The sequence below is a fragment of the Vanellus vanellus genome (genome assembly GCF_965231255.1).
Source record: "Vanellus vanellus genome assembly, chromosome: 1".
In the NCBI taxonomy this organism is placed as follows: Eukaryota; Metazoa; Chordata; class Aves; order Charadriiformes; family Charadriidae; genus Vanellus; species Vanellus vanellus.
Window position 1 is genome coordinate 222,495,255 of NC_138905.1, and position 19,205 is coordinate 222,514,459.

The 19,205-nt window shown below is 49.3% G+C and overlaps 1 protein-coding gene across 1 annotated transcript; it reads left to right on the forward strand.

The window, feature by feature from the left end:
- Positions 1-11,268: 11,268 nt before the first annotated feature.
- On the forward strand, positions 11,269-12,225 carry LOC309680602 (olfactory receptor 51H1-like; the record flags this gene model as incomplete). The annotated part of the gene is made up of 1 exon (XM_082494260.1): positions 11,269-12,225. The coding sequence occupies one exon, from the start codon at positions 11,269-11,271 to the stop codon at positions 12,223-12,225; it is 957 nt and encodes a 318-aa protein (XP_082350386.1).
- Positions 12,226-19,205: the final 6,980 nt, after the last annotated feature.

Genomic DNA, 19,205 nt, shown 5'->3' on the forward strand with positions numbered 1-19,205 from the left:
CCCTGTGAGGGTGGTAAGGCACTAGGACAGGTTGCCCAGAGAGGCTGTTGAGGCCCCATCCCTGGAGGTGTTCAAGGCCAGGCTGGATGTGGCCTTGGGCAACCTGGTCTGGTGGGAGGTGTCCCTGCCTATGGCAGGGGGGTTGGAACTGGATGATCTTCAGGGTCCTTTCCAACCTAAACCATTCTATGATTCTATGAAATTCACTCCTCCTTCCCACTGCATAGATTACCTCTGTCCCAACATTAAGCAGTGCCAAACACATCTTTGGCCCACAAGGGGGGAAGATTTTATCTCTGGGTGGGCAAATATCCCTCTGTGCCTGACTATGTTCTCCTGGTACATACACAACGGTACATGTGTCCTTCGGGCTTAATCCTGTCAGTGCAAAACTCGCTTTGTATTTGGATCCAGTGTCACTGCACTCCTTCTGGGGCACAAGAGAGCAGCCTGGATCCTTAGGGCTGCATTTTAAAGTCACCTTTCATCTGAGGATCCTGAAGCACCCATGGAATTTATTGAACGCTTTGTAAATGAGTGCTCATCCTTTGGACCTAATTTAGGTATTCCCTGTCCTTGCAGTCTCTGAGGATGGAAATCGGGTATGAACCACAGGCGGTCAGTATGGTATTTAGGAGAGGTGTGCTGGGGAAGGAGGGCAGGAAGCCATTCAGATAAACCCCACATCTGGGATCGATGTCAGCTCTTCAGCTCTTTCGGTCTGGCAACCACAAATATAACATGTAGAGCAATGACTTATGGGTGTGCTGGCTCCTTGGGCTACTGGTCCTTCAAAAGAAAGCAACTAAACTAGTAGAAATCTGCAGAGACTGTAAGATGAAGAGAGAAGAAGCCCAGTTTAAGAAACCTTGTAGCTTCTGCTGGCATTTTGGCTACAGACAAAGAGACCGCATGGTTGGAGATGTTCTTGGAAGTAGGTGACCCACGCTGGGGCAGGGACAGCCCTGAGGGACTACAGGTGATCCACAGCTGGTGCAGTGGAGAGTGAATAAGGACCAAGAAACAGCAGAAGGAAACCACCATGCACTGATCCGGACCTCCTGCTCCATTGTCACCCCACCAAGGGGGCTGGGAGGGCTGGAGTGCAACACACGGGGACAAGACAGGGAGCTGAGACTAGGACAGTGGAGGAGAGATGCTGGAGTGATGAAAATTCAGGGGAAGGGGGAGGAACAGTGTTTCCCTAAATGTTTGGTTTTTTTTTTTATTATTATTTTTCCCTCAATGCATGAATTAACTATCAAAATGGCTGTAAATTAAATTAATGGAAAATCCTCAGGTCAAGATGGCTTTGCTCCCCATAGAAACTCCTTGCTTCCTTGGTCTGTTTTTTTGTCCCCTCTTCTTCCATGTGCTGTTCCATGCAGCCATGGAGACTTGCTTTGCTTTCAGATGTGTATTTCCGCCACCTGGCCTTTCCCCGCACTCATGTTTCTCTACATGCAGTTCTATGGTGGCTTCAGGGATCCAACTTATTTTCAGCCTGCTTCTAGTGTGGCACAGAGGGCTGCCTTGATGTGTGATTTCAGCAGCTCTTGCAGCATCAGAGAGAACGGAGACATTGGTGTGGATCCATCTTTGGATCTTGCCCTACCACAAACAGGGTCCTGTCTTAGGGTCCCCACAGCCAAGCAATCTTTCCCCCTCCAAAGTCTGACCTGGCCATCAGGGGACAAGGGACACCTCACCGCAGAGGTCGGGAGAGGCCAGAACAGCTGGGGGACACGTGAGGTTGGCACCCAGCATCTGTGTTCAAAAGGACCTCTTCCGAAAGCCCTCTCCAGCTGCAGTCTCACACCAGCAATCCCTCAGCATGTGAGCCAGATGTGGACCTGCCAGGCAGCCTGGTGCTCCGTATGCAGTCCCATTGTATAATCCAATGGATGGGTTCCCATCCTTGGCAAGCAAAGGTATTGCATCTCTGTGCCTGAAATGGGGTGGCTTTTCTGCTCTGAGGCCTCTCATCATTATCACAGTGCAAACAGGAACAAGAAGGCCCAACTGGAGGCTTGCTCTTGATAATGCAGAGGTGAACCAGTGAAGCACCTTGCCCACTGAACACCACCATTACTGCATCCTTTACCCTACCTGGGGTCTGCACCTCACTCACAGTGCTGTGACTGAGAGGCAGAAGGTGAGGGAAGCCCACCCAGCCAGGATGGGACCTCTGGTAGAGCTAGAGAAGAAATCTGGGGGAATTCTGGGCACTTGGGGTGGTTGGATGGGCCTCCCAGAGATGGTGGCAGTAATTAGTTGCTTGGGTTTTGTAAAAAGAGCCAGGGAAAGCCTGCTGGGACTCTGGCCAAAAGAAACAGCTTAGGTAGAAGGTGAATCACTGCCCTGCCTCCCTTCTTCTGCAGCAAGGGTTTCCTCCAACTCTGAGAGGCAAGAGTTAATCCTGGTCTGCTGAAGCTGAAGATGAGAGATGGAGAATGACACAAGATTGCCCACTAGTATGTGAAACCTCCCAGGAAACAACTTGGCTATAAAGTCCCCAGCTTCAGGGCAGCTTCTGAAGTCTGGTCAGCCAGCTGGAGAGCCGGAGGTCCTTGGAGAAGAGAAGCTGTTGCTTACTGACAGCTTGGTCAGGAATCTGGTGAGTCATCCCAAGGAGTCTGGTGCAAGGGGGGAGGAAAGAGAGGGTCTGAACCAAACCCTGATGTAAGTCCTGGTCTGTTGTGGGATGAAAACCTGGCTTGAATTCTGATGATGCATGACTTTTTCTTAGTTTAATCTGGGAACTTATACGAGTGCCTGTGCTGGGTCAAACCAGAAGTCCTCCTCACATGGGATCCACTCTCCAGCTGTGGCTGTGCCTCTCTGCACAGCAGGCAGAGCCACCCCAGGGGTGTTCAGGGGATCCTGGAGAGTCAGAGGCAGCCTGGGAGGAGGCTGCCAGGACTGCACCAGCCTCGTGGTGCTGGGGGTCCACCTCCTGCCTCCTCCACCTGCTCCAGGGAAGGAGAGATGTCTTGAATCAAATAAGCACCAAAGATGTTCATATCTGAACAATGGTGATCATGGTTTTGACTTGATATCGCTTCACACTCTTTTTGTTAAACTCCACAGTCTGACTTTGCCATGATTTAGTAACAAGCAGAATAACAAATCAGCTTCACTGAAGGTATTTGGGACCTGCCTCTCCCACATCTGCATCATCCTGGTCTTCTACACTTCTGTGGTTACCTCATCAGTCATCCACATGTTTGGTTGCCACATTGCTTCTCCCATGAATGTCTTGATGGCTGATTTCCCCTCCCCTATGGTGTATGGTGTCAAAATCAAGCAGATCCATGACCAGGTGCTCATTGCATTTTTCTCTCAAGAGAATCTAAATTCTCACACATCCCATGCACAGGAGCCTGTACGGATATTCATACAACTGCACATGCAAATTACAGCCCATGATGGGCCGCAGAAACTAACCCTGGATGCATAACTCTGCAGCGAGTGCATGATCCACTTCAAACACCTTCCATCTCTTCTCCTGAATCTTTCCAAGTTTAAGACTTGAGAATTGTGAGAGGGTTGTACATATGTGCTGAAAATGGTAGCATTTCAGCCCATCACTGCCTGCAGCAAACAGCAAAACCTGCTTGGAAGACCAAGGAGGGTGCTAAATCCAGAGGTCAGCCTATGTAGAGCTCAAAACTTTTCAGAGTATTCAGCTTTGACGTCACTGTGCTGATAGTGAGCTGGAGGTAAATAACATTCTTGTTTGAGCTCCACAGGCTGCACTTCTCTTATTGTGTGCTAAGGAAATGAGCTGATGGCCTGCGGGTCCTCTCCAAAGAGCTATTGATGCTGCTAGACCATTTAACTGGAGTGGGTGAGGGAAAGAGGGACCAAACCACCTTGTGTTGGCAGGCAGCTGGGAGAGGACTGAGGTTCAAGGTGCTGTCCCTCGCTGCCAGGAGAGGCGGCAGTGGTGGGTGATGTCCGCTCCTTGGGCACATGGCACTGGCAGAGGCACAAACCAGCCCAGAGCCCCGCGCCTCCTCCCAGTCTCTTGGCTAGACATGAAATGGCCCATGACGCATCTGCCTGGAGGAGGGTTGCTCACTTTTTCCAGCACGAGCTCTGAGGACAGCCTCAGTGAGGGTAAGGTCCAACCTGCTGCATGCACCTTATCCCCCCTCAACAGCAAGGGCAGGGCACTGTCCCCTTCCTCCACCCCTGTATGCACTGGGGGGCTCGGGGGACCATCTCCAAGGGTCATGGGGAGGAGAACAAACAGCCATGAGCACTGATATTTCATGTTTTTTCGGTTGTGATTGTCCTTATACGACTTAGGCGTGATTTCTGTTGCCTGAGTTATTTATTGACGTGCTAGGCTGCTGTAAATCTGATTCATCGATCTGTGCTGCAAACACAGTGCAAAAAAAAGAATGAAATCCATAATATTTCTACTGAATTAATGTATCTACTTCCTTTATTTTCTCCAAGTGTCAGAATAAGAAATGTGTTTTGCTGCATAGCTGGCATATTTATAAAACTGGACTACTACAAAAGGAGACCCTGTTCACAGTGTCTAATGAATTTATGTATCATAAGAACAAAGCCTGGCCTATTTTACTAGTATGTGTATAGCTGTTGCACCCCTGACCCGGCTTTTGCAATCGCAGCCCAGTGGGTAAGAAACCCCCCTGTCCAGCAAGCTCATGTTCTACGTGGTGGCTCATCACCCACATCGCCATGAGGGTCACAGGGTCTTGTGGCATCTCTGCTTCCCCCAGGCTGTCCTCAGAAGTTCTTCTTCCACTGATCAGAGACTTAGGGAAGGATATGAATTGAGATATTATGAAGCTTTTTATGAAACCACTATACCCGGAGTAGTGGAGATGAGGGATTATGGGGGAACTTTGCAATGCTGAATGATGAAGTGAGATGAGACAGTAAAATTCAGTGTAGATTCATTAAAACTGAGGTCCTCTTGCAAAACACAGCCCTGTTTTTGCATAGACAATGTTGTGCTATGAGCTGTCCATTCTCACTCAGAAATAGGCATCTTGGAATTATGACTGATGACTCCTTGAAAACATCAGACTGGTACCCGGTCACTGATACTCCAGACTCCTCTCCTCTCCTCATTATCACCGCAGGTTTCATTCCGTCCCTCACCAAGACAATGACTGGCGCAGGTCAGGGTCAGTACACAGCGGTTTCTCTCTGTCACTCGTTTCTTCTCACTCGTTTCCAATGCTCCAGCACTGTCTGATCCACAGGCTGCAGTTCCTTCAGGGGTGTACCTGCTCTGGTGTGGGTCCTTCATGGACTGCAATCCCTTCAGGGTCTACCTGTCATGGGTTTCTTCATGGCCTGCAGTCCCTTCAGGGGTGTACCTGCTCCAGTGTGGGTCCTTCGTGAGCGCAGTCCTTTCAGGGGTGTACCTGTTCTGGTGTGTGTTCTCCACAGCCCACAGTCCCTTCAGTGGGAGTGCTTCGACCACCATGGAGCACCCCTACTGCTCTGACCTTGATGTTCCCCTTGCTGTTTCTCACTCTTTTTGCTCACACCTCCTCTCTCAGTCTGACATTTTCTGCCCTTTTTTTAAATACGTTTTCACAGAGGCACCACAAACTCCCCCAGCTGGTTCAGCTTTGGTGCATGATGGGTCTGGAACCATCTGTGTCTGGCACATGGCAGCCCCACACCTCCCCTTCCACTACCCAGCCCTTACCACCCACACCCAGTACACCTCCTCACAAATATCTTAAGCTGCCATTTACAAATATTGTTTTGCTTTGTGCTGTGTGGATAATGAATTAATTTGTTCCTAATTCAGGAAATGAAGTTCTTAATCAGATTTATGCTAGAAATTCTGCCTCCACAAAGTGGTATTTATCTGTTCCTTCCAAAAATAATTTCCTAAATTACAGGCAGTAAATAAATGCAAGAAAAAGAAGACACAGTGAAAAAGTTAATAGTAGATGAAAATGTTTTGTAGTGTCTATCTGTCTCACTGCCTTTCTGGGACACACTGGGACACACTGGGATGCACTGGGAGGAAAGGAACAGTCCCAGCTAAATGTTAACTCCTGAAGGACTCTGACTGCATCCATAAAGCCATCAGGCTGCTGAGCTTGTGTAGCCTTTTACTACAGTGCTAGTGCTGATTGCACAACGCATATTTGCTCAACAATTTGCAGTCATAAATTATTGTTATTTGTGTTGTGATAGTGACTGAGAGCCTGCCAAGGGCAGCACGCTGCAGAATCAAAGAAGAGGAGCACATTCCCCATTCCCAAATATTCCAATCTAAGTAAAAAAGAGTCAAGAGCTGGGTGAAGTTCAATGGGCGATTCTGTCATCAGAAATTTTAATTGAAATCAGGATCCTCCCCCGTATCTGCTTGGTCTTCACCCAATAAATGATGGGGTTGAACACAGAAGGCACCAGGATGCAGATGTTCCCCATGGTGATACGGACCAGTGGAGCCAGGCCCTTCCCAAACCTGTGCACCACGGACAGCCCAATCAGGGGCACGTAGAATAGAATCATAGAATCATAGAATTGCTGAGGTTGGAAGGAACCTTTAAGATCATCAAGTCCAACCCTAAACCTACCCTGACAAAAAGCACTTCTAAACCATGTCCCTAAGTACCACATCTACCCTTTTTTTAAACACCTCCAGGGATGACGAATCCACCACCTCCCTGGGCAGTCTATAAAGGCCAGGACCATGCAGATATGGGTAATGCAGGTGCTGAACGCCTTGAGGGGGTGATTCACCTAGACTTCCCTCAATTGTCCTGCTTTCAACCGCAGATCAAACATCACAAACCCTCTGAAGATGTTGTTGCTCTGTCATCCCTTTTACATAGTGAGCCAGATCCCAACCCCTCACTCCTCCACACCACTTAGCCCCAAGCACTTCTCTGCCATTGCACCCTGCCCTGCCCCACGCAGAGCATCCTCCACATTCACCTTGCCCTGGTGTCTCGACCTGTGGCCCAGGCTAAGGACAGACCTCCAGAGAAGTCCTCTGTACTTTACCAGTGCACATCACAGTGGGCCACAATAAGGGGCTGACGCTATTATAGATAATTTTTAAAAAGAAAAATCTACTTCCCAGTTTTTGTGGTTTTGCCTCTTTGCAGTCTTTTAAGCATCCAGCCCAGGACGTTCAGGCGCTTTCCCTCCTGAGACAACAAGGACACCAACTCCAGTCCTGCCATGGTCATCCCTCAAATGGTTAAAATTGACTTGTTCTGCAGGAAGTTGTGATTTTCCACAAAGCTACTGAAGGCCGTCAGCAGCAGCACAGACTTCTCCATGAGCAAGAGTGAGCGGATGAAGAAGGTTCAAGGGAAACAGGTGCTGCAACTGATTTCCCGGTACTTAAACCAGAACATGCCCAGCACAATATGTCCTGAAGACAGACAGACAGAGTGATGGACAGCATGGCGAAGAAACAGTACATGGGCTTCAGTCCTGTCTCACTGCATAAAAGGTGTGGAGGCATTGCCATGACTCATGGTGAAAGAGAGAGCAGAGGTGAGAAGTTTCCAACCCTGGGAAACTTGTTGGGGGAAAGACACAGCCCCGAAGCTGATGTTCCTGAATGCTGACATGAGCTCCATGCAGATTTGCTTGAGCTCCTAAGCCTTGAAGTGAAGAACGATGTTTATCACCTATGCTATTAGAGTTGGCAACAAGAATTTAGAAGCAAGGATGAAGCACAGAGAAGCACCAGTATGTCCTGCTTTGATTTCCCGGCTCAGGCTCAGCCCTGCCTCTCTGCCTTTCCTCTAGCAGGAAAGGAGAAGGGCCGCTGTATTTCAAATTCCCAGTACAATCCTTGAGCAACTTACCCTATTACCACTCGCAATAGTATTCACAGACCCACACCCCATTGTGCTGGGCGCTGAGCTGCTGCCACGGCCGAAAACATCTGCCCACCTGAAGGTCTCCTGATAGGGTCCATCCCAGACACAGACACATGGTGTTTGTGGAGGAAGGAGGTCGTGGTAAATGCTTTGTCCCATTGCAAGCAAACATGTTATCTTGCACAGAACAGAAGTCTCAGGAAAGGATAAGGACTGTAAGTTTAAGTTCCAGGGGGCTTTGAAGGTAAGGGTAAAAAATGGCCTTGCTAAGCCCAAAGTGAGGATGTTTCTGCTTAGTCTAAATTCTGTAGGTTTTGTGTTCATAGAATACTTTCTCAAATTGGACATCTCCCATCCCTTTGCTCTCGGCTCCGGCACAAGGTAAGTTACGGCAACAACAGAGAAATCTCTAGCTGATAAATCCCTGGGGAAAAACTGGGGAATTTCCTGAATACATATATTTTGTCCTTTTTTTATTATTATTATTTTTACAGCCAATACCCCAAAGCTGCCTTCATTCCCTTTTTTGCACCCTGCCATTTTTCGGAGAAGATGGGAAAACCTACTTGTACGCAGTCCCATGGTGCTCACACCCCCTGAAGAGTAAAGAAATCAGCTGTGACTCCCCGGGCGAGACCTGTGGGGTTTGCTCAGGCTGATTAAATTCGTCGTTCCCACTCTCTGCCCAGTGCTGCCTGCAGCAGGGTGCGCAGCCAGAGCTGGTCCTAGTCGCCAGCCCCTGTCCACTGCCATGACCTGGGGTAAGTGAGGGGTGGGCTGCCTGGAAGAGGACAGACTAGAGATGTTCTCCCCCTGCAAGGACAATTTGTTTGAGGGCTTGCATCAAAACAAGAGTTTACAGATGTCTCTGGCAGAAACAGCAAACCAGCTTGTTAGAAAAGTGCTAAGATGGAAATTGCTTTGCTAAATATTAATTTCCATCTGATACATACAGATGGGCTTGATACAGATGGGGCCTACAGGAAGGCTGGGGAGGGACTCTGGATCAGGGAGGGGAGCCATGGGATGAGGGGAAACAATTTGACACTGACAGAGGGGAGATTTGGATGTGATGTGAGGAAGAAATTGTTGCCTGTGCAGGTGGTGAGCCCCTGGCGCAGGGTCCCCCGAGAAGCTGTGGCTGCCCCATCCCTGGAGGTGTTCAAGGCCAGGTTGGACGGGGCTTGGGACAACCTGGGCTGGTGGAAGGTGTCCCTGCCCAGGGCAGGGGGTTGGAACAGATGATCTTTAAGGTCCCTTCCAACCCAAATCGTTCTGTGATTCCATGATCCTATGATATGAAAGGAGGTTGTAGAGAGGTGGGGGCTGACCTCTTCTCCCTGGTGACAAGTGATAGGACGAGAGGAAATGGGTTTAAGTTATGTCAGGGGAGGTTTAGATTGAATATTAGGAAACGGTTTTTCAGTGAAAGGGTTATTAAACCTTGGAACAGGCTGCCCAGGGCGGGGGTGGATTTGCCTTCCCTGGAGGTGTTTAAAAAAAGGGTAGATGTGGTACTTGGGGACACGGTTTAGAACTGGTTTTGTTAGGGTAGGTTAATGGTTGGACTTGATGATCTTAAAGGTTCCTTCCAACCTCAGCAATTCCATGATTCTGTGAAAAGCCACCCTAAAAATTGATCTGGATCAGTAATTAAAATCTTTACTCACTCTCTGAAGTGCTACATGAATAGGAATAAGTTTATTTCTACAAGGACTTTGATCCCCACAGGAGCATAAGGGGGTCTTCAGCTCCTTGGCTTTAGGTTCTTTACACCCTCCGTTACCTCTTTCACCATCCCATTTCTCTTGTCCCATTGTCTTTCAGGCTTGACCCTTTAGCCATGTGACAACTGGATTATGTTTGGTTTTTTTTTTTCTGGTAGCAGATGCGGTCTCAGAGTGTGTGTGTGCAGACAAACTCTGGGACAAATCTCAATCAGTTTGTGCTCCTCAGTTATGCAAAATGTATTCATTTCCAGCTGAATAGAGACATGCGCTTTTTCCCTGATCAGACGCCGTCGAGAGGCGAGGATGCGCTGCTGTGACCACCGGCTGTTCAGCTGTCACGGCTCAGATGCGCTAAATTTAACTGCATTTGCAGAGAAGCCCGTTTGGAATGTTTCTCTGGAAATCTCCCCCGCTGGCCCCAGCCTCCCGTTGCTGAGCATCGCGGCTGATGGCTCGTGCTCCCGGGGCAGTGAAGCTGCCCAGAGAAGCAGGCAGCTTCCAGAGTGTGTAAATGGAGACCTGGTGTTTGCTGTTGGGTTTTCTAATGGCCTCAGGCAGACAAAACACCTCTTCAGGTTCTCAGTCTTACTTGAGCCTCTGAATTTCTTCCTTTCCATTTAACTTTTTTGGCAGCTGTAAAGCACAAATTCATTTTCCTTCCATCAGGGTTAGTTTGGTTAATTGACCTGCAGGTTTAGCTGATAAAGCTCCCTAAAACATTATACATTTTGCCATACTTAAACAAAAAGGGAAGAAATCAATACAGAGTCACATATAATGGGGCTACTTCTCATCTCAGAATGAGACGTTATCTCTTGCGGTCTGACCACATTCGGCTCAGCACAAACATTGACCTTCCTCTGCCTTCATCTCTCTCCTCCTCTGTCTCCCCTTCCCTCTCCTGTCGGGGTGCTTCAGCCTTGCAGGGACCGGCATGGCCAGGGATGCTCCTTCTACTGCTGTGGGGAGCAGCCAGCCCCGCTCCCAGGGGTGGCCACCAGGTCTCCATCCCACCTCTCCTCCTTCCCCAGGCAGGACCACCCTGGCCCCAGGCTTTTGTCCTGCCTGTGCTGCTGAGAAGCTTTCAGGCATCTCCCAAAGGGCTGAGCACCAAATGTCCTGAAACCCCGGGTAATTAAATGGTGGGGACTACAACCAGGGGACACTAAATGGTGCATTGCTTTTTCCTCGTTATCTGCTGCTGTGCACAGCCCAGACAGTGACCCCACGGCTGGGTCCACTGTGGCTTTTCATAAATCATAGAACCACAGAATGGTTTGGGTTGGAAGGGACCTTAAAGATCATCTATTCCAACCCCCTGCCCTGGGCAGGGACACCTCCCCCCAGCCCAGGTCACTCCAAGCCCCGTCCAACCCGGCCTTGAACACCTCCAGGGATGGGGCAGCCACAGCTTTTCGGGGCAACCTGCGCCATGGGCTCACCACCTGCACAGCCAAGAATTTCTTCCTAATATCTAGTCTAAATCTCCCCTCTGTCAGTGTAAAACTGTTCCCCCTCATCCTATCATTATCATTCCTTGGTTGATGTGATGGATATGCATGAGGGCAGCTGCACAGGATTTTTTTGGCTCTCAGGAGCTACTGTTGTAGCTGGGGTGGAGGTCTCATAGCAGGGATTTTATTCCAAGATGCAATTATTTCCAGATCCTTGGAACATCAGTGTGTGAGATGTCATCCTCCAATAAGACTGGGTCCAGTCCCCTGACCTTCATCCTCACCGGCATTCCTGGTCTGCTGACGAGCAGCTACTGGATGGCGTTGCCTCTCTGCTGCCTGTACCTCCTTATGCTCCTGGGGAACTGTACCTTGCTCTGGATGATAAAGACAGACCACAGCCTCCATACACCGATGTACTATTTCCTCTCCATGCTGGCCGTGGCAGACCTGGGCTTGTGTCTCTCCACCCTGCCCACCGTGCTGGCCATTTTCTGGTTTAAGTCCACCTCCCTCCGTTTTGAGGCGTGCATTGTCCAGATGTACTTCATCCATTCCTTCTCTTCCATCGAGTCTGGGGTCCTGGTGGCCATGGCTTTTGACCGCTTCGTTGCTATTTGCTACCCTTTGCGCTACAGCTCTCTCCTGACGAGCTCCCTGATAAGGAAGGCAGGGGCGGCGATCTTCATGCGGGGCATCTGTGTGGTGCTACCTGTTGCTGTCCTTATTAAGAAGATGCGTTTTTGCAGGTCCCATATCCTGTCTCACTCCTTCTGCCTGCACCAGGACATGCTGAGGTTGGTCTGTGGGGATGTCAAGATTAACAGCTTGTACGGGCTGACGGCGGTGATACTCACCAAGGGGCTGGACTCCCTGACCATCCTTCTGTCTTACATGATGATCATCAGGACCGTCTTGAGCATTGTCTCCCGGGAAACACAAGCCAAATCCTTTAGCACATGCATCTCCCACCTCTGTGCCGTCCTGATCTTCTACATCCCGCTCATTGGCTTGTCCATCACCCACAGGTTTGGGAAGCATCTGCCCCCCCTCACTCACACACTCCTGGCTGATGCCTACCTCCTGGTGCCGCCTGTCCTGAACCCACTCGTGTACAGCTGGAAAACCAAGCAGATCCGCAGGCGGATCCTCATCCTGCTCTGCCGGAGAGGGCCCCAGCAGCAGGTCTAGTCTCAGAGTGGCAATGCCCCAACGCCACTCTCCTTCCTTTTCCCTCCAGACTGGTTGCTCATGGGCAATATCGTCTCCTGGAGAAAACCACTCATGCTCCTTCACTGCACAGGAGAAACCTGTCACCTTTTCTGCAGTACAGCTCTTTTCCTCTCCACGGAGGGATGGATAATGGCAATTCACATTGTTCCACTTCCCATTTTTGGATTCCCCAGTTCTCAGAGAGTCTGCAAGAGGGCAGAGCTGGTGTGGCCATGGGATTAAGCCGTCCTCCCTGCAGGTGGGGAGGGAGAAGACTGCTGAGAGCAGGCTTTTGTCAAGGGATTCACTGCTAACAGCAGTTTTGGTCTCTGATGAAATACAAACAGTGTTGCCAGACGTGCTTTTAATTACAATATCCCTGTATCGGCCCATTATATGAAACTGTCAGTTCCCAGAGTCATGGGATCATATGAGACTCCTCCACTTTACGCAAATAATGTGATTCACATCTTTACAGGTATGGAGACAAGAACTGATGGCCTATGGACTCTAACCTGAGGACACAAACCCAGAAAACCAAGTCCAGTTTCAGGGTCTGCGAGGGGACCGTACGGTTTTTACTGTCTCATGATAACATGTGCTCTGCCTATGGGAACATCACAAAACTCTGTCCCCACCTCTCAGGTTTGGATTCAAGCAAGGGCAGGTTGGTCTGCGTGGAGGTGCAGGGTGCTACGGGCACGCAATACAATCCAGGCACATCCCGCGACACGTGGTGCTGTTTCTATACTGCCACGTCTCCCTGGGGACGCCCGTGGTGTGTAGGAGAGACGCTGCGTACTCGGGCTGGCTGAGCTGCCCCTCTCAGAGCATCGGGCTGTCATCAGAGGAGCCTCCACCCCGTCCCAAGGCAATCTACCTCCACACTAACCACCCTTGTCATTGAGCAAAACAATCCTCCCTGCAAGCCAAATCCCTGTGACTTTGTCACGTCTGCAGGTTCATATCAAACCATTTGCTCCTTTCTGCCCCCAAATCAGTGCCTTCAGTATTCCTCGTGGGCCACTCTCCTCCTCTGAGCTATCGTGCCTCATCCCAGTAGCTGGGTGGTCAAGAAGGAAGGAGCAAGGTGAAAAGGAGGAGGAAGAGAAACCATGACCATGCAGGTGAGGAAGCAGCAGCCCCTGTCTCATGGGAGAGAGCGTGCCGCAGAGATGCTGCCAGCAGCACGTGTGCTGGGGAGGGATGAAGGCAGAGGAAAACGCTGATTTCAGTGCAGGTGATGCCCAGCCATGCAAAGAAGACCTTCAAGGTCAGGACCAGGACCAGAGCTTGGGATGCCCTGGCCATCTGCTAGTAGGTCCCAGCAAACTGGGAGATGCTGTGCACTGCAGGGATGTGCTGGAGAGCTTTGGTAAGGAGAAAAACAAGTTGATGTTTCTCTTTAGTTTTTTATTTGTTTCTGACCCACCCCGTACAGCTCCAAAAGCTTTTTCTCCCAGCTGTCCTCGACGCTGCTATGGAGAATCCAAATGGCAAGGATCGGTGCCATGAAAGGGAGTTAGGTGCTTTTTTTTTTTTTTTTTTTGGCAAACATGAGAGTTATGGGAAAATTGTACCTGGGTTTTTCTTTTCCATTTAGGGAAGGAAATGTTCTGTCTCTTCCAGAGTCTCTTGGGTACTGTCACTGGGAGGTGCCAGGCAGCAAAACCAGCAAAAACACATGGGTGCTGCTGTGCATGGTGCAGAGCACCATGCCAGTCAGGTGCTGGGGTCTGCAGGAGGAAAGATGTACTCTGTGCAAAACAAAAGGTGGGTGCATGGCAAATGTGAGTGTTTAACACACAGACTCTGGGCCTCATGGCTGGGAAGCTGCCAGAAGTCTCTCTTGTATTTTTCCAAGGGTCTGTAACGTAGATGCCTGAAGACAGGGAATTTGTGCGTGTCCTGCTGAAATTGTCAAGCCCATCTGCCAACAAGAGGTGAGAACCGGGGACCTCTCTACAGAGACCGGAGCGCTCAGCAGTGTCCCGCTGTGCAACTACCACAGGCACAGTGGTGTGTGAGCACATGAAGGAGCAGTTCATCTCATGCCTGAATGTTTTGCTAAGTCCAGTGACTCAGACTGGGCAACCTGTGGGGAAGAGCAAACGTTGCACAGTCAGGTTGTGGAGAGCAGAGAGCAGCTCCCTGAGGTACCGAGCAGTTCCCTTGGAGGTTAGTGCAGCTGATGTGCATCAGCTGCTGACAAACTTGGCGGCGCTTTTGAACCAATTGCCTCACGGGCGAAATCCACCCCTGGGTTAAAGTAGGAGCACTTCCTTCATTTCAGCCCAGCAGTGCTGATTGGCACCACCCAGCCCCAAAGAGCCCGTGTATCTCCCTCCAAGGACAGATGAGGTACGACAATTGGTCCATCTGGTGCTGATGGGGCTTCCCAGCCCTCCTGGTGGTGGCCTTTCACTCAAGAATAGGGCGCAGCTTAATGCATCACAGTCCCGAAGGGTCTGTGTGATGCTGCATAATGACATTTGTAGTAATTTTAGTTTGTATTTATCCTAAAAACATCTCTACCGCTTTACGGAGTAACACGGCCAGGTACCTTCCTGCCCGGTGATTTAGGTTTGCAATATGAAATGTGCTGCCTTTGGGCTTGCCTGCACTCCCTGTACCTGCAGCTCCCCCTAAACCTGCCATTCTCCAGCTGTCTCTGAGTCACAGCGATTTGACGGCTTCATTTAATAATTGACAGGACCACACATCTTCCTGGTGTTTGCTGTTTGCTTTTCTGTGTTTGACTTTCCATCGATGGCGCCAAAAGCAATCATGTACATACCAATTTTTCTACAAGTGCTTTCCACCTGTCGATCCCTTTCTCTTATCTGCATTTGCTCAGCCCTGTACCTACATACTACATTTGTCGCCACAGAATTCCCTTTTGCCAGCAAACGGTGTAAGTTGTCAAATTCTACTTCACACCAGCACCTTCGCAGCCTGGTCAGTACAGTAGATCTGACGGTGCTACACAGGGATGTGAAAATAAACGGTATCCAGACACTGCCTGGCTTGTTTCTTATTCTGGTCAACATTTCTGTTTTGTACCAATTTCATATTTTAGTCAGTGTGCAACTTTCCTGCTGAAATCGCTAACCATGCACAGGCCTTGTGACGGATTCAGCTGCTTTTGTATGAACAGATTTCACAGGGGTTTTCTTCCAAGAAAGGGGGAAAGCTCTCTGCAGCAGCACAGATTTCTTACTGGTAAAATCTTATCTGCTCTGCAGACAGGAACTGGTTATGCTATGAAGTTAAAGGAGTCTATAGCACTGGGTCAGACCTGGGATACTCTGCTGCGTACCACTGAGATATTTGGAGGATTTTTCTTTTTATTATTTTTAGTAGCAACCATCCAATTCCTCTCCTTATGCATCCTGGGATTTTGCCATTTTGAGGTCCTGTTAAATTCCAGGGAACTTTGTAGTAAATCAACATGAATGGGCTGATCCTGAGAAGGATTACATGTTCATTGGAAAAGTTTGTTTTATCTTTGGAATTGGACATGGACTAATGTTCTAACCTAGTTTAAGACCACAAAATCATCTGTTTACGCCTCCATATCCATATGTTTGCACATGGCCAGACAGAGCAGCTTTTAGCTCCATGTAAACAAATTTCACACATTAATCTCAACCTTGAGAATGAAGTAGATCATAGTTGAGACCAAAATGAATTGGACATTTTAAGTACACAAACTGCAACACCATAAAAGGGCATATAGCTTTTCAAAGCGCTGAGGAATAACTCCAAAAATCCAGCGTCTGAGTTTCCCTAGATTCGGCCCTGCAGTCAGAGTCCCAAATTTGGGACTAGATGTGGGCCTAGGGTCCAAGCTTCCGTGACAGTCAGAGGTGGTGAGTCAATGCTGTCCATGGAGCGGTGGAGCACATCTGCTCTAAGGTAGTGTCCTGGCTGAGGTGCTCTGTAGGTTCAGAGCACCTCAAGAAACTTCAAACTAAATCTCACCCCCGAAATCACATCCTAGGTAAAGAACCCTTCTTCTTAAATTTCACCTGGTAGGTGTGACCCATTGGAGGTGTTTATAGCTCTGTAGGTCACATCTGAGTAAACCCTTAGCTTTTGCCCCACGTGTGTCCTTCAAGAAGCTCAAGGTGGGTTATGTTGGGTGGGTTTCAGGATTTACAAAACAATCCTAGTCTCTAGCTGTGAGAGAAAATGAGACATGGTGGCTGCTGAGGCTGACCTCACTGGATCACACAGGGACCTGTCCAACCCACACCTGGGAGCTGCTTCCCCACTGCCACCAGGGGATGGTTCTTCCACGTCCTCCTCCCCCTTCTCCTCCTCTCGGCACCTCAGTGAAGCGTGGTGAGTCTTGTGGCTCTTTGCCCTATCGTTGTGTCTCTTCTTTCAGAATGGAGGAGTTTATCCAGCCTCATTTAGAAACCTGTGAACCCACCTCAGTGTGAGGGATGGCCCAGATGACCCCTTCAAGTCCCTTTTGACCAAACTGTCTATTATTTTTAGGATTACCACAGAACAGACAGCATAAAACTGTATCATCGTGGCTCTGATGGTCCTTAGGGCGCTTGGTTAGGTATTCATCTCTGCTTCTGTTGCAGGGTACTGCATTACTGACTCTGGACTACGGCATCCAGGAAGTATGGCTCAGCAACAGCAGCATCTTTAATCATCAGACATCCATCCTGATGGGCGGCAGTGACATTTCTGTCCGGCCTCTGTGCTCTAATCTTAGACTCGCTAGAAACTGTGCATCCTCTGTACTGCCAAGGTGAAGAGAAGCTTCCACCCACCCAGATGTGTTTTCTGTTTTGTGCAAGTTCTCATAGATCCAGTCCTACCTTTTCTGATGCTGCCAGCCACGCTGAGCCTGATTTGGTCTAATTCCAGGGAAATTACCCACTGCACATCTTCTTCCTCAATGACATGAGGTTGGCTGTGTGTCCCTATTGCAGTGCTCCTCAGTGAATTAATCAGAATAATGACCTCGGAGAAACACCTCATTCCTCCAAAACCTTTTAATGGAGAAAGTAGGAGCAATGACTTTATCCAGAGACACCTGCATTGTCTTCTCAGGCTCTGACTTTGTTAAACACTCTTTAAAAAACCCAAGGGCAGTGAAGATGGCCTTTCTAGGCATAAAGGCCAACAACCTGTGGGGCCTGAGTATGGCCCTACAGTCCTTGTGGTGTCTTTTCTTCTGACCCTTGTGATGGTGCTGGACATCCCAGGACGAGTGCCTCAGAGCCCTGAAACCGGCACCTCTTCAATCAGTCTTCCCCAATTCCCCTCTTCCCCGTCTCCTGCAGGGACTGGGGAAACAGCTCCGTGTGCCCAGGAACACCAGGCAGCTCTGCAGAACATCTGTAAACCAATTGAAAAGCAGAATTCTGGTCACAAAATAGCTTCCCAAGGGAAAGTTATTCTCAAAGGAACCGGAAGATTTACGAGCACAAGTTCTAATGGAAATTTTCCCTGCAACCCTTTGAGTGGCATCACTAGTTACGCTGGTATTTCTCCTTTGGCTGTCTGCTCTGCTTCCACCCCACTTCTTTGAGAAACCATTTCAGATATACAACCCGTCTGTGACACAAACATGTCACAGGAGCAGAGCAGGAGCAGCATGAGATCCCGACTTCACTCAACGTCAGTTACTCATCTGTCAAAGACCAAATCCCCTTCATTCTTCCCCCACTCCCTTTTGAAAGCAGAGTCATCTGGTCACATTTTCTCCATTGCCAGATTGGACTTCAGCCAGTTTGATGATGTCACAGTGGTTCTTTTTGAAGAAATTATTGCAGACTAGCAACGTAATGCTGTTACTGTCTCTCCTCACAGCTCTGCTCTCGTTTCCTCGCTGCTGTTACTGACATGCCTGCTGCGATATCTTCTTAAAATCATGATGTAAATCCCACATCTGCTCTGCTGTCTGGGAGACGGTGTTAACCCATCTCACCAGGCACAGCCTCCCCGTCGGCACAGGCACCGGCGGGCAGTAAGAAAGGCTGGAGATGGTGGTTGTGACCATTTCTCTTCTGTACATGCATATTTTAGCAGGGACGACACTGAGTTGCAGCCCAGCGCTCTGGTCTGTAGCACACACGCGTTATCGCAGACTGATAAAGGTGGTCGGACACGTTTGGCCTTCTCAGACTGAAACTACTTCAACCTACAGAATACAAAATATGTCGATGCGATCAAAAGCCAAAGTCTTTTTGACCTTTTCAAAATGATATTCTGGAATTTCAGTCTCTTTAAACTTTGCAAAATGAGGTGAAGACAAATGTGAAATTCCCGTGGCGTGTGTGCACCGTGATCTGTCCACCTTGATCCAGATGGGGCCAGGCAACCTGGAAACCCTTTGGATTAATTAATTGGCACCAGCAGTCTTTTTCCTTCTAAGAAGTAATCCCTCCTGCAGAGCAGACCATGGCTGTTCCCACCCCCAGCAAGCAGCTGGATCCATTTGACCCTGTTTTAGGCACTTGGGGATGCGCCTAAAAGTGAAGTGTGCTTTCCACACATGCTTTTTTTGTTGTTGGTTTTGGCAAAACAGTGGTCTCTTTACAGCTAATGCCGTGCCCCTCCTTCTGCTGGCCATTCCTGGCAGAGCTCCGCTGCGGATGGCGAGCAGAGGAGGTAGAATCCATGTCCCTAAGGAACGATGCGTGTCCGAGAGCTGCGGTGCTCACTGCTGGGTTTTGGGGACAGGCACCGCTCTCACTGAGATCACACACCAGCAGCGAGTTTCACAGCTTTGCCTCGACATTCCTTCCCCATCGGGGTAAATGTATTGCATCCCGGCTGTTATTTACAGCCTTCAGGCAATGTTATCTTGCTGGTGGAGATTTGGGACATGCCGTACATAACACTGCTTTGAGTTCGTATTTCAGCAAATTATGTGCAGGTCGTGCTGACCTATGTTCACCTCTCAGTTGCCTCTGAATCACCTCTACCAG